This window comes from Anolis carolinensis, chromosome 1 (genome assembly GCF_035594765.1).
Source record: "Anolis carolinensis isolate JA03-04 chromosome 1, rAnoCar3.1.pri, whole genome shotgun sequence".
Lineage (NCBI taxonomy): Eukaryota > Metazoa > Chordata > Lepidosauria > Squamata > Dactyloidae > Anolis > Anolis carolinensis.
In genome coordinates, this window is record NC_085841.1 from 313,840,433 (window position 1) to 313,853,394 (window position 12,962).

The 12,962-nt window shown below is 40.9% G+C and overlaps 1 protein-coding gene and 1 non-coding gene across 5 annotated transcripts in view; one reads left to right on the forward strand and one right to left on the reverse strand.

The window, feature by feature from the left end:
• knl1 (kinetochore scaffold 1) overlaps positions 1 to 5,678 on the reverse strand; it is a 34,568-nt gene extending 28,890 nt beyond the window's left edge. Inside the window, exons 1-4 of one of the 4 annotated variants that reach the window (XM_062968173.1) lie at positions 5,450 to 5,678; positions 1,995 to 2,048; positions 1,654 to 1,693; positions 185 to 244 (exon numbers count right to left, since the gene is read on the reverse strand). In XM_062968173.1, the coding sequence (XP_062824243.1) occupies positions 185 to 244; positions 1,654 to 1,693; positions 1,995 to 2,029 (135 nt within the window). In that variant the 5' untranslated portion in view covers positions 2,030 to 2,048; positions 5,450 to 5,678. Of the gene's footprint in view, positions 1 to 184; positions 245 to 1,037; positions 1,123 to 1,653; positions 1,694 to 1,994; positions 2,049 to 3,730; positions 3,845 to 5,343; positions 5,415 to 5,449 lie in introns of those variants that run through there. The other 3 variants (XM_062968174.1, XM_003224776.4, XM_062968175.1) reach the window with 3 other exon arrangements.
• A 288-nt stretch (positions 5,679 to 5,966) lies between these two features.
• Positions 5,967 to 6,048, forward strand: trnas-gcu (transfer RNA serine (anticodon GCU)). Its single transcript has one exon. It is a non-coding gene; the product is annotated as a tRNA-Ser (tRNA).
• The last annotated feature ends 6,914 nt before the right edge of the window (positions 6,049 to 12,962 follow it).

Genomic DNA, 12,962 nt, shown 5'->3' on the forward strand with positions numbered 1-12,962 from the left:
CTGCCTCAAAGGCAAAAGCAGGGGGTGCAATGTTTTAGGTTTTTGGAAGCTTTCCTTTTCAGTATGAGGGAGAATCAACCTGTATAACATTATTTTTTCAACCACTGGAAGCTGTGGGCAGTGATACAGCTTGCAAAAAAGTTTCATATGTGAAATATCTACAAAGGAATAATTTAATGCATACCTGAATTAATTCATTTCCACTCCCTAAGTTTTGGAGAGGAGTTCTTGGAGCTTTTAAAATCTAAATGAGAAATAGGCATAGATGAAGATAACATAATTTCTACAGCACCAATAACTAATTTAAACTATTACATTTTTATAATAATTTACCGTAAATACTTTTATTCTACAGATCAAAATTGCACCCTAGAAAACCACTGTATAAGCTTTATCATTAGCTCATAAGTTCTGAAAGATTGTGAAATTTTAAAGAGCAGTCTGTGATGAAACTTTTTTGTTCAAAATACATTTTTAAAAATCCTATAGGCAGGCTTTGTCACTCTACCCTACTCTATTATTGTAATTATTAATAACCAAGAATGAGATTCTAATCATGTCAGCTCAAACATAAATGAACACACTCCATATAAGAAGCAAAATGTAGTCATGTTTAAGACAATTACAGTAAATGAATGTGTATATATGACCAGGATTTCAGTATGCTTGTACAAATTCTTTCCAAAAGCGGAACCAATTAAGGGTCGGGTGCTCCAGCAAGCTGTGTGTGAGTGAAAAAACCTCAATACTTCCATAGCCATGAAATCATAGATGATGTGGATCTTGGGGAGAAACTGGTTGGAGGCCTTGATTGCCTCCAACTAGTTCCATGGCTTGCCATCCGATCATTCACACACTTAAAACTACTTCCTCTTTGGCTGGTTTCATACCAATCTAAGTGGTCAGTGTAGATATGCTCTCAGTTGTTTGCAAAATTCTTGTTCATAGCTTTAAACAGACAATCTTCTTAAGAGCAGTCTGCATCCAGGTTCATAAAATTCTAACCAATTTGTGTAGATGGCCCCATCCCTGCTTACCTTTCTGTAAGCCATTAAAGATCTTTCTGTGACAGCAGGTATTTGAGGGAGGATGAGGGGCATGTTGCTGGGGAGGCTGTGGGTGGGATTCTGGAAGGATGGTCAGTTTTAAATGTAAAATTAATTTTATTTATTATATATTTTCATTTTAACTTTATATCCACACAGTACTATTCAATGTTTTTAATGTCTGCATTTGTGTTGTTTTAAACAAGATCAAATTGCCTTGAGTCCCCATGGGGAGAAAGGCAAGGTATAAAGTAAATAAATAAATAATTTCTGTTGCAAAGAGAGCACTTTATATTTAATATTGGACTTTAGTTACTCAATGGAACCATCGTGAAGTAATCTATTTGGCAGGTCAGGCAAAGATATACTCATAGAAGAAAGTAGACAATCCAAATTTAGGCTCAAGGTATTCCATTTCTATTGCAGTACAAATATAGTATTTTATTATTATTATTCCATAGTGGTGTTGGTAAAGTTAAAAGGGCATTGGAACATCTTCTTTTGATTACTAGTTTTACACTAAAACGTCTCTTTAAGTAAGGAGTCATGAGTAAAATTACTTGCCTTTACAATGACTAAATATATAGGATTCAAAAGTTGCACTTACTGAAGAAATTCTTCTTTTAATTGTACCATCTGTGAAGTCTCTATAGAAAAGGAAGAAAAAGCGCTCAGTTTAAAAGGCAAAACCCCATTCCTCCTCAGCACTTCATATACAGAGTTGTCAACAATGGATCACAAAATAAAGTCAGTCTCAATAAATAATTATGGTGCATACCCAGTGTGAAAGAAAGGCACATTTAGCAATACTGTCAATATTATTAGTATATGACAATTGCCTTCAAGATTGCTGACATATTAGGTGATAAAGAAGTATTAATTAATACATCAACCCATTCTATTACAAAGAGCAATAAACTGTCAAGACAGAAAAGACTTAGAGCTTACCTTTCCTCATTTGTTTCAGAATAACTCCTGTCCATTTTGAAAGATTCTGGTTACCTGAAACAACAGACACATTAGTCTCTCAAAACACTGTCTGAGACACAATAAAACAACTCCACCTATCAAGACAAAATAATGTAAGATCTGGAATTTTGGAATTCATTTTAACTCCTCTTCTTGATTTATTATGAAAAGATTGCATGAAAATACACCTTATTTAAGTCATATTAACAGAAAATATAAAATAAGCCTTCAACCAGGGAAGTTAAATCTAAAAACACTGTGGCGTGTACATCTAAAACAAAAATAAGACAACTTCAATCAGGAAGACAGTTTCCTGTGATTCCAGGGAAAGATAACTTAGAAACAAAAATTTGACTTAAAAACGATTCATAGTTAAGAACAGGAAGTAAAAGGATCTACCCCTAGGAAGGGAAATTCACTCCTGGAAGAGTTATCATGGGGAAAAGGTGTCTCCACTGAAGCTTTGTCACCAATCCTTGTTTCCACAAGTCACATTTTTCAAAATCCAGTTATCACAGGGACAGAAAGTGAAGTGAAATCCTCTGAACAGAGGTACAGACAACAAAATAAACACTGCAGGGGTGTTGACCCTTCACTGTGTTCTCTGTATATACTTGGTTGGAGTTCCACTTAAAATAATTTGGGGACTGCCTGTATGGAATAGCTTGCATTAGAACTCATCTGGACACAGTGAATGAAAGCAAGATGGAAGATCTGCCCTCAAGAGCTACTGGGGACAAAGGCTACAGTCCACTGGAGACATGTACGAGTAAATCAAGTAAATCTGCACAAGAGATAATTTCAAGAAGGTGCCAAGATATAAGGGCAAGAACTAACTTGGACAAAGAGAAGAAGCAGATAACAAGCAGAGCTTGAATAAGTTCCTTTTTCTGAACGGAAATTCCCAGAATCCCTGTGACGTCACTGGTAAGGGGATTCTAGGCAGTGTTGTAAACAACATGCCCACCACCACTATTAGGGCTAAAATCATTTGTCTCTATGTGGAATAAATACCTGAACCATTTCTACTTTCACAAAATACTCTTTTTATAATACAGGAAAACTGTGTTGTGTTCAGTTTGTCTTAATTTTCTTTTAATTACTGTATTTCAATATTAATACAGAGTTTACAGTATGAGGTATAGTATTCGTTTGGCCTGTTTTAAATGGTTAGCTCTCAAACAACCAGAAATGACATTTATCCAGCATCCACCAATGGATTCAAAAGTTGTATTTTAATTATATGAAGTCCATATAATTGTATGAAGTCCTTATAAAAAAGCAATGAATAAAACTCAGCATAAAAGCTTCTTCAGCACTGCTTACACAAAGTTGTCTGCAATAAAAAGGAGAATGTTAAAACAACTTATTCTATAATAATTACGGGGGTGTACGTTTTATCGTTGATGTAATGTAAATGTACAGTAGAGTTCCGGTTATCTGACATAAAGGGGCGGGTGCAATGTTGGATAACTGAAACTGACGGATAATAAGGAGGCCCTATTCAAGCCGGGGGGCTTGGCAAGGAGGGAAGGGACTTTTGCACTCCATGCATGGAGGATCCCCTCCAGGGGGTACAGAGGGGAAGGCCAAACTTCAGAGGCACCATTTGAGAAACCTTTGAAACTGAGGCCGCAGAAAGGTGCCTCGAGGGAGGCAGGGTCAGAAGGAAGCTTTAATGGAAAATTTCTTCTTCCTGCGCCTTCCTTGTTTACCTTTGAGGAGCTCGAAGACTCCCACCAGCTGTTCTGAGGAGGTGGGGCGGGCTCCATGTGGAAGAGGGCCCGGAGCCGCGAGGAGGCATGAGAGGAAGCTGCCGCTGCCGTGCACATGGCTGCCGCTGCCGCAGCGTCTGTCTCCCCCTCCGCTGCCTCCTCCTTCGCATCTTCCTGGGGCAATCGAAGAGAGCTCGAGAGAAGAGTGAGAGAGAGGAGGACTTTTCTCTCCCTCTTCCTCCGGCTGCCTCAGGAAGATGTGTATGGAAACCGCCTTGAGTCCCCTTGCAGAGATAGATAAAGGTAAAGGTTTTCCCCTGACATTAAGTCTAGTTATGTCAGACTCTGAGGGGTTGGTGCTCATCTCCATTTCTAAGCTGAAGAGCCAGCGTTGTCTGTAGACACCTCCAAGGTCATAGAGCGCTGTTATTTTCCTGCCGGAGTGGTACCTATTGGTCTACTCAAATTTGCATGTTTTCGAACTGCTAAGTTGGCAGAAGCTAGGGCTAACAGCGGGAGCTCATCCCGCTCCCTGGATTTGAACCGCTGACCTTTCGGCCAGCAAGTTCAATAACTCAGCGGTTTATAGATAGGGTGGGTTATGAAGTATTATTATTATATTGTGTGTTTTATACACTGAAAATTGCTTTGGATCCAGCCACGGGGTAGAAATGTGAGAAAGGTGGGGTAGAAATATCTCAGGTAAATAAATACATTCCCCGCAAGAAAGATAAGCACATCTAGCAATACTGCAGATATATTACGAACTACAGTAGAGTCTCGCTTATCCAACCTTCACTTATCCAATGTTCTGTATTATCCAATGCAGTCTGCCTTTTAGTAGTCAGTGTTTTTGTAATCAATGTTTCAATACATTGTGATGTTTTGGTGTTAAATTTATAAATATAGTAATTACTACATAGCGTTACAGTGTATTGAACTGCTTTTTCTGTCGATTTGTTGTAAAACACAATGTTTTGGTGCTTAATTTGTAAAATTGTAATGTAATATGTTTAATAGGCTTTTCCTTAATCCCTCCTTATTATCCAACATTTTTGCTTATCCAATGTTCTGCCGGCCCGTTTATTTTGGGTAAGCGAGACTCTACTGTACCGAATACATAACAATCATAGGCTTTTAAAGAAGAACATCTTTAAAGACTGAGACAGAGGTTGCTGATTAATGTTTATGTTTTAGTAGAGTTTTAAAATAGTAACTGATGGTTTTAACTATTTATTTTTAATACTTTTATGTTTAATTCTATTTTAACGTTTATGTGTTGGTAGTTTCAAATGTTACATTGCCGTTTTAATATTGTTAACCCATTTGAGTCTCTTTTAAGGGAGAAAAGTAGGATATAAATAACAATAGAGAGAAAGATAAATAAATAAATAACGTCATGGGTTAAATCAGGCCTGGGCAAACTTAGGCCCTCCAGGTGTTTTGGACTTCAACTCCCACCATTCCTGACAGCCTCAGGCCCCTTTCTTCCCCCCCCCTCAAAGGAAAGGGCCTGAGGTTGTCAGGAATGGTGGGAGTTGAAGTCCAAAACACCTGAAGGGCCCAAGTTTGCCTGGGCTACATGGTAAGGAGGAGGCAGGAGCGAAGAGTACCGTCAGAAAGGATTGTGGCTCCTAAGAAGGCCGCGAAAGCGTCAAGCCCAGTTTTCAAGCGCCCAATTCGCCTCACGGTGACGCCCTGCCTTCGTTTTCACCTCACCTGGTCAAAAAAAGCACTTCCAAACCGAAACAGACACCGTTTCCGTTGTCCTTCCGAGCCTCCGGGGCCCACGGCTGAGGAGAAAGAAAACAGCAGCTCCCTGCCCGCCTTTTCTCTATTCTCACTCAATGTCACTGCCTGGCTTAGGCCGCCATTAGTGGCGCCGCATTCAAACTAAGCGCCTGGTTCCGCGCATGCGCTTTGCCTGCCAACTCCGACCACAGGAACGCCTCGACTCTAACGTAACATGGCAACGCCCTCTTTCCGTACAAGATGGCTGCGCCCGCTCGGTTAAATCTGCGCCTCTCCCACAACATAGCAGGCAGAAAGGGAGTCAAAGCCTCGAGAAAGCGATCTGCAGCATGTCGGCACAGTTATTGCTTAATATAAACGCACAGCATGCTGTCAAGTTATTGCTTAAAAATGAGTGTATATTTCGAAAGGAAAAACATAAATAGGGAAGGAGAATCCGTTTTGAACAGTTCCTTATAGGCTGGGAGAGAAGGATGGCTTCTGTGACGAGGTGGCCGAGTGGTTAAGGCGATGGACTGCTAATCCATTGTGCTCTGCACGCGTGGGTTCGAATCCCATCCTCGTCGTTAACTTTTTTTTTTTTTGGCGTGTGCAAAATCGTCATATTATTGTGCCACCATTATTATCCTAATGGTGTTTTGTTAAGTAGATACATTATGTAAGCTGCTGATTTTGGGTTGGGTTGCTTTAAGTTTTCGGGGTGTATGGCCATGTTCCAGAAGCATTCTCTTCTGACGTTTCACCTCCATCTATGGCAGGCATCCTCAGAGGTTGTGAGGTCTGTTGAAAACAAGGCAAGTGGGGTTTATATATCCGTGGAAAGTTCAGTGTGGGAGAAAAAACTCTTTGTCTGTTTGAGGCATGTGTGAATGTTGCAATTGATCACCTTGATTAAAAATGAATAGCCTTGCAGCTTCAAGGACTGGCTGCCTGCTGCGGGGGGGGGGGGTTGTTAGGTGTTAACTGGCCCTGATTGTTTCCTGTCTGGAATTCTCGTCTGGCCTCAAACAGCCAAGAGTTCTTTCTCCCACCCAGGACTTTCCATAGATATATAAAGCCCACTTGCCTCGTTTTCAACAGACCTCACAACCTCTAAGGATACCTACCATAGATGCAGGCGAAACATCAGGAGAGAATGCTTCTGGAACACAGCCATACAGCCTAGAAAACTTACAGTGACCCAGTGATTTCGGCCATGAAAGCCTTCGACAACATGCTGCTGGTTTTCTTTTACTTTTTACAGCAACGGGACTGGGATTCATAGATGTTTTGTCACTTTTGCATTTCGCAACCACGCACATATATTATGCATCACATTGGACGCGCACCCATTCTCTGTGGGCGCAGCTACACTGCGGATTTAATGCAGTTTGACACCACTTTAACTGCCAAGGGTCAATGCTGTGAAATCAAGGGAGCTGTACTTTGGTGGGACATGGGACATGGCAGTGTAAGTGGTGTCAAACTGCATTAACTCCAGTGTAGATGCTCCCTGTGTAGTTCCCCCTTACATACACAAATGAAGGGAAGTAGCCCTGAATGTATCTCCATTCAGAAGATATTCCTGCTGAAATTAGTGAAACTTGAACCTTTGAGGGAAGAAACAACAAAACTTATCTGAAATGCTTGGGACCAGGAATGTTTTGGATTTGGAATATCTTTATTTGCATATATATGTCAATAATGAGATATCTTGCAGATGGGACCCAAGTCTAAACATGACACTCATTGACATTTCCTAGCTGAAGGTGACATTATGCAATATATTTTAACAATTTTGTGCACGAAGCAAAAATTGTGTGTCTGAATCATCAGAAAACAAAAGTACAGTAGAGTCTCACTTATCCAAGCCTCGCTTATCCAAGCTTCTGGATAATCCAAGCCATTTTTGTAGTCAATGTTTTTAATATATCGTGATATTTTGGTGCTAAATTCGTAAATACAGTAATTACATCATAACATTATTGCGTATTGAACTATTTTTTCTTTCAATTTTGTTGTATAACATGATGTTTTGGCGCTTAATTTGTAAAATCATAACCTAATTTGATGTTTAATAGGCTTTTCCTTAATCCCTCATTATCCAAGATATTCGCTTATCCAAGCTCCTGCTGGCCTGTTTAGCTTGGATAAGTGAGACTCTACTGTATCTCTATCTCAGCCATTTATGTGGACAGTTTTGGGGGATCTTGGCTTTTAAGCTGTGACAGAGTTTGTATTCTTTAATTCGTCATTTTCTTTACTGTAAATGAAGATGCCCACTTCTCTACAAATTGCACAAAAATAAGCGTTGTAGAGAAGATACAGAAACTGTTTGCTGCAAAATAGTTCTGGAGGCCTTGAGTACTGTGTATTGCATTGGTGGCCATGGTGGGTCAAGAGGTTATCAACAAATTCCTTAAATACATAATGAACTACAACTCCCAAAATATTCCATAAACAAATGCTTCCACATTGTGCACTTGTAACATTTCTGTTACTTGACAATTATGGTGGTGTAGGCTCCCTCTAATAGGATTCAAATAATTGAATGTTTTTCTAGTTCCATCTCTCCAGACCAAATGCTTCTGAGATATGCTGGACTATAATGCTCAGTATGTTGCTAGTATCTCTTGACAAGCCAACTTCAATTTATGGCAACCCTATGAATGAGAGACCTCCAAGTGATCCTGTCACCAACAGGTCTTGAAGTTTCAGGGCTGTTGCTTCCTTGGTTGAATTTACCAGTGTGGCCTCCCTATTTCCCTACTGCCTTTCATTTTGCTAAGGATTATTATAATATTTATTTATTTTGTTTATTTCCATCATTTCTATCCCGCCCTTCTCACCTGAAGGGACTCAAGGCGGCTTACAAAACTGGCAGAATTCGATGCCAATACACAACAATACAAAAGAATAAAAACATAAGTAGTTAAATACAGATTTAAAACAATACAAAATACTTGAGCCATTCATCCACAAAAACCTTGTACATAAACCTTAGTCCAGACCAAATTGAAGCCAACAAAACTTGTTCTTTGAACGCTTGCTCACATAGCCAGGTCTTCACTTTCTTTCTAAAACTCAAAAGGGATGGAGCCTGCCGGATGTCATTAGGGAGGGAGTTCCACAGTTGAGGAACCACCACTGAGAAGGCCCTGTCTCACATCCCCTGTCTCACATCCCCGCACCTGTGAGGCTGGCGGGACCGAGAGCAGGGCCTCCCTTGAAGATCTTAAATTATGTGGTAGGTCATAGCGGGAGACATGTTCCGACAAGTAAGCTGGGCCAGAACCATTTAGAGCTTTATAGGCTAAAGCCAGCACTTTGAACAGTGCTCATATCATGGTATGTCCATGGATGATATCCTCAGTTTGAGTCACACACACTCATTGCTTCCAGAGTTCTTCTACATTGCAGACATAAAGCAGTTTGACACCACTTAGACTGCCTCGGCTTAATGCCATGAAATCTTGGGATTTGTAGTTTAATCAGATGCCAGCTCTTTTTGACAGAGAAGGCTAAAGATCTTGTAAAATTACAATTCCCATGACAGCACAGCATTAAGCCATGGTAGTTAAAATGCCTTGCATAACGCACTGGACTTTTATGTATTGTTAATTTGTTTGAACTGGTTTCAAATTTATTATAATTTGCTTCTTTAATTTTTGTATGTTGTAATGGCTCACTGTGTAACACTTACAAGCAGCTTTGAATCCCAAACTTGGATAAGACAAACTATAAATAAAAGCAATGTGGATGATAATTGTACTTTTGATTATGTTCTGTTCTCTCATAAAATTAAGCTTAAGTTAATACGTGTCCCCTTATGCTCAATAAAAAATTAATTGAAAAGCATTGATGCCAACAAAAATCTTTAAAGATTATGTTCTTTTCACTGAGAAAACTGTCCTGTATACTGATCCATATCACATTCCTCAAAAAGGACACTTCCATGACTGAAAAATATTTGCTCTTTTTACACAATAATTACACTACTATTGTGTAGAACCCAGATTCCTTAACAGACAATTAGAATTTGTGTTGTTGGCATTTCAGGTGTTCAGGACACTTCTATTATTGTATTTTTAAAAACTAGGATAACATTATTCTTCCTTCATGTGCGTTCTCAGAAAGGAAATCTCAACACAGCATGCATTTCAGGGGCTGTGCTTGAATTTCTTTCAAGCACATTGACCTTGTCTGCATAATTACCAAGAGTTGTTTCAATATGGATATTTATTGGATGTGTTTCTATGCTTCCTAATTTTTATAACCACAAATGATTACTTCTAAGCCAGACAGGCTGTATCATTATGCAGATGTTTAAAGCCGTGAAGTAGGCGCTGAAGGGCTCTCAGACGGCAATTCTACTTCACAGGTTAAGTATCATCGCAACTGTTTAATGAGCCCCTTGTGCAGTTAATTTATTGGCATGGTTATACAACACCATTAAGGAATGGAACAGCAACAAAACGGCTAGGAAGTATAGATATGTGCTGCACTCAAGATATCCGCCCTTCGACACCTTCCCCATTATATAATTTGGACACTGTATCAGTAGTGCAATTTATTGCATGCTTGAATAAATTCATTTTAAAGATGACCTGTTCCAAATAAAACATAGCTTTTAATCTTGGCACATAATGGATTGAAATTCTTGGTTAGGTTGCTGCTTGTCCATTGTCCAATTCTACATTTAGACTTACAACTGGGCTCAAAAAGTATAGTTAATGCAAATAAATTCCCAAATAGTAACCACTTGCTGTTTTTAGGGGATCACTTACCAGAGCATCCAGAACAAAACGATTGTAGATCAAACTTTGAAACTTTCTCCTGACACACACAAACGGATGGGGAAAGGTAATTGTGGTGCTTTTCCACAGCTCAGAAAAGTTACTTTTCAAGAAAGTAAATTCCCAGAATCTCCTCTAGATAGAAGTGTTTCAAGCACTGCTATGTTACCTTGAGCTCTTGTCCAGTTCAGCAAATGGAAAAGCAATGGACAGGAACACAACAATGGGTGGACAGAGCTGAAGCTGAGTCTTTCAATTACACAGGGAGATTTGAAGATCCCACCCAGGTGGCAATGATAGTGGAAAGCAAACATCCTCATCTTCTTGATACTTAAAAGCGTTTATGTGTACATTTTGAACTGTAAGCCTCCTAGAATGGAAATACTGTACAGGTTTTCGTTATGTGGATTTCTCCACATAAGTTACACCTGTCTTGGGTGGATGGTTTTTCCTTTTGAATAGGAAAGCAGCCAAACCTAGGCAGTTGGGTACAAAGCCTGAATAACCCAAGAATGGATCCAGACAAAAGGGATTGTCTCCCAAATCAGTGGAAAACGTTTTACACTTCACACCAGGGTTAGGAAAAATGCAGCCCAAAAGTCCCGTTCTATGGTCCTTAGGATCCTTGCCAGAATCCCAATTTTGTTCCCAAATGTCAACTTTGAGGGGACCACACACAAGTGATACAGAAATGTATTTCTTTATTGCTTCCTAGTAAAAAAAGCTGCTTGTGTGTCTAACATGGCCCAGATCTACACTCAAAAGTGGTAAAATTGCCTCCCTTAGGGCTCATTGAGGAATATTTGAGAACAAAATAAATTGGGGGAAGTGCCAAAGGAGTCTCTAGCCTCAAACAGTTATCCTTTTTCTGAGGGAAACTTGCTTCAAAATTAGATGAGAAATATATTTAGAGGTGGTCCTTTTTTTATCCAGGTTTTGAATGATGGTTAAACCCACACTTTCTCCTCATATACAAATGTTAGCACTTCAAATGTTGTTTCTTTAAACAATAGGTTCCTACTGTATGTGAAATTGGGAAGTGGTTCAATGTCAATTTACTGTCCACACTATCAAATCCAAACAAAAATTAAAATGCAGCTGAAAACAGATTTTTCTTCTTCTTGGACTTTGCTAGAATGAAAGCCCAAGTTAAGATTGTCAGGGGAGGCCCCTCGGTTCCACTCCTCTCACAAGCACAACTGGTGGGGATGAAATAGGGCCTTCTTGTTGATGGCCCCTTGGCTATGGAACTCCCTCCCCAGTGAAATTAGATTGGTCCCCTTCCTCCTGGCCTTCAGAGAAAAACTAAAAACATGGCTTTGGGATCAGGCTTTTGGTCAATTATGGGAGCAATGCAATAACAGACTATAAATTAAGTTAATGACGACCCGGACTAGTACTGGAATATGACCGGGATTATGTTATTTTCATTCTTGTTTTAATGATTTGTTTTAATTGGTTGGTTTTAATTTTTTTGCTTATTCATTGATGTATGTAAACATATGGCATTGCATTGTTGCCTTTGTAAGGCCACCTTGAGTTTCCTTCGGGGTTGAGAAAGGTGGGATACAAGTATGGTAAATAAATAAATGGAAAAGTATACATTTGTGAATAGGACCAACATGTCTTGCGTTGATGGAGACAATTTTTCAAAGTATCAAATTATTGTCAGAAATAATCTCAATCATTTGCATAAACCTTGGCATCCACACATCTATATATATAAAAGAGTGATGGCATCACGGCGATGGACAAAACAACAAATCTACAGCTCCCCCAAACTCTAAAATTGGCAACGCAATCCATCATCCCCGCCTCCAGTAAGATACAACATAATCAAACAAAAAACACAATCACAACACCAAAAAAACACAACAGGCAATCTGCGCACGCGCAGAAACACAGTCCTCCCAACTCTTTCCGCGCGCGCGCACACACACAGAACCGTTCCCCTCCCTCCCTCTCTTGCACCTCCTCCACCGCCGAAGCCAGGGACTCTGCAGGAGAAGGCACATCTCCGCCTCACGAGGCTGAGCTCCCCATCCTCGAATCGGGAGTTCTACTCCAAAACACCCGGAGGGCCTAAGCCGACCCTTCCCTGCCCTCACCTCTCGCCTGGAAAACAAAAAGGTCCCTCCCTCGGGACCTTCCTGGTTTTTGGCGCCAACACTGTCATTGCCGCGCCAGGCACTTCTGGGAAAGCGAGTCCTGCCTCTCTCCCTCTGTGTGGAGGGGCAGCCTTTCCCACCCCTTTCTCTTCCTCTCGGGCCTGCAGCGGCGGACGAGCACCACGTTGCCCGCCTTCCTGGCCCGGTTCCCCTCCTCCTCCTCGCCGCTGCTCAGGCCTCCTCCTGTCCTCCGCGGGAAGAACATGGAGGCCGGCATCGGGAAGCGCGGAGGAAGCCGCGACGCCCCAGGCCTGCGCCTCCACTGGAGCCCGCTCTTGCCTGGCCTACAACCCACCACCACACCGGCGCCACCTCCGGTAGGAGGGGAAGGGCCGGGATTGAGGGGCAAAGGGGAAGGGCAGACCTCACCCCGCCACGCCTCCCGCCTGGCCCCTGAGCACGTACAGAGCGCCTTCTCCTCTTCTCTTATTTACCCTTTTCCAGGGCCCGGGGGATGGCGCAAACGCCTTCCTTGCAAAATTATAAATATACAGTAGAATCTCACTTATCCAACATAAACATCCCAGCACAACATTG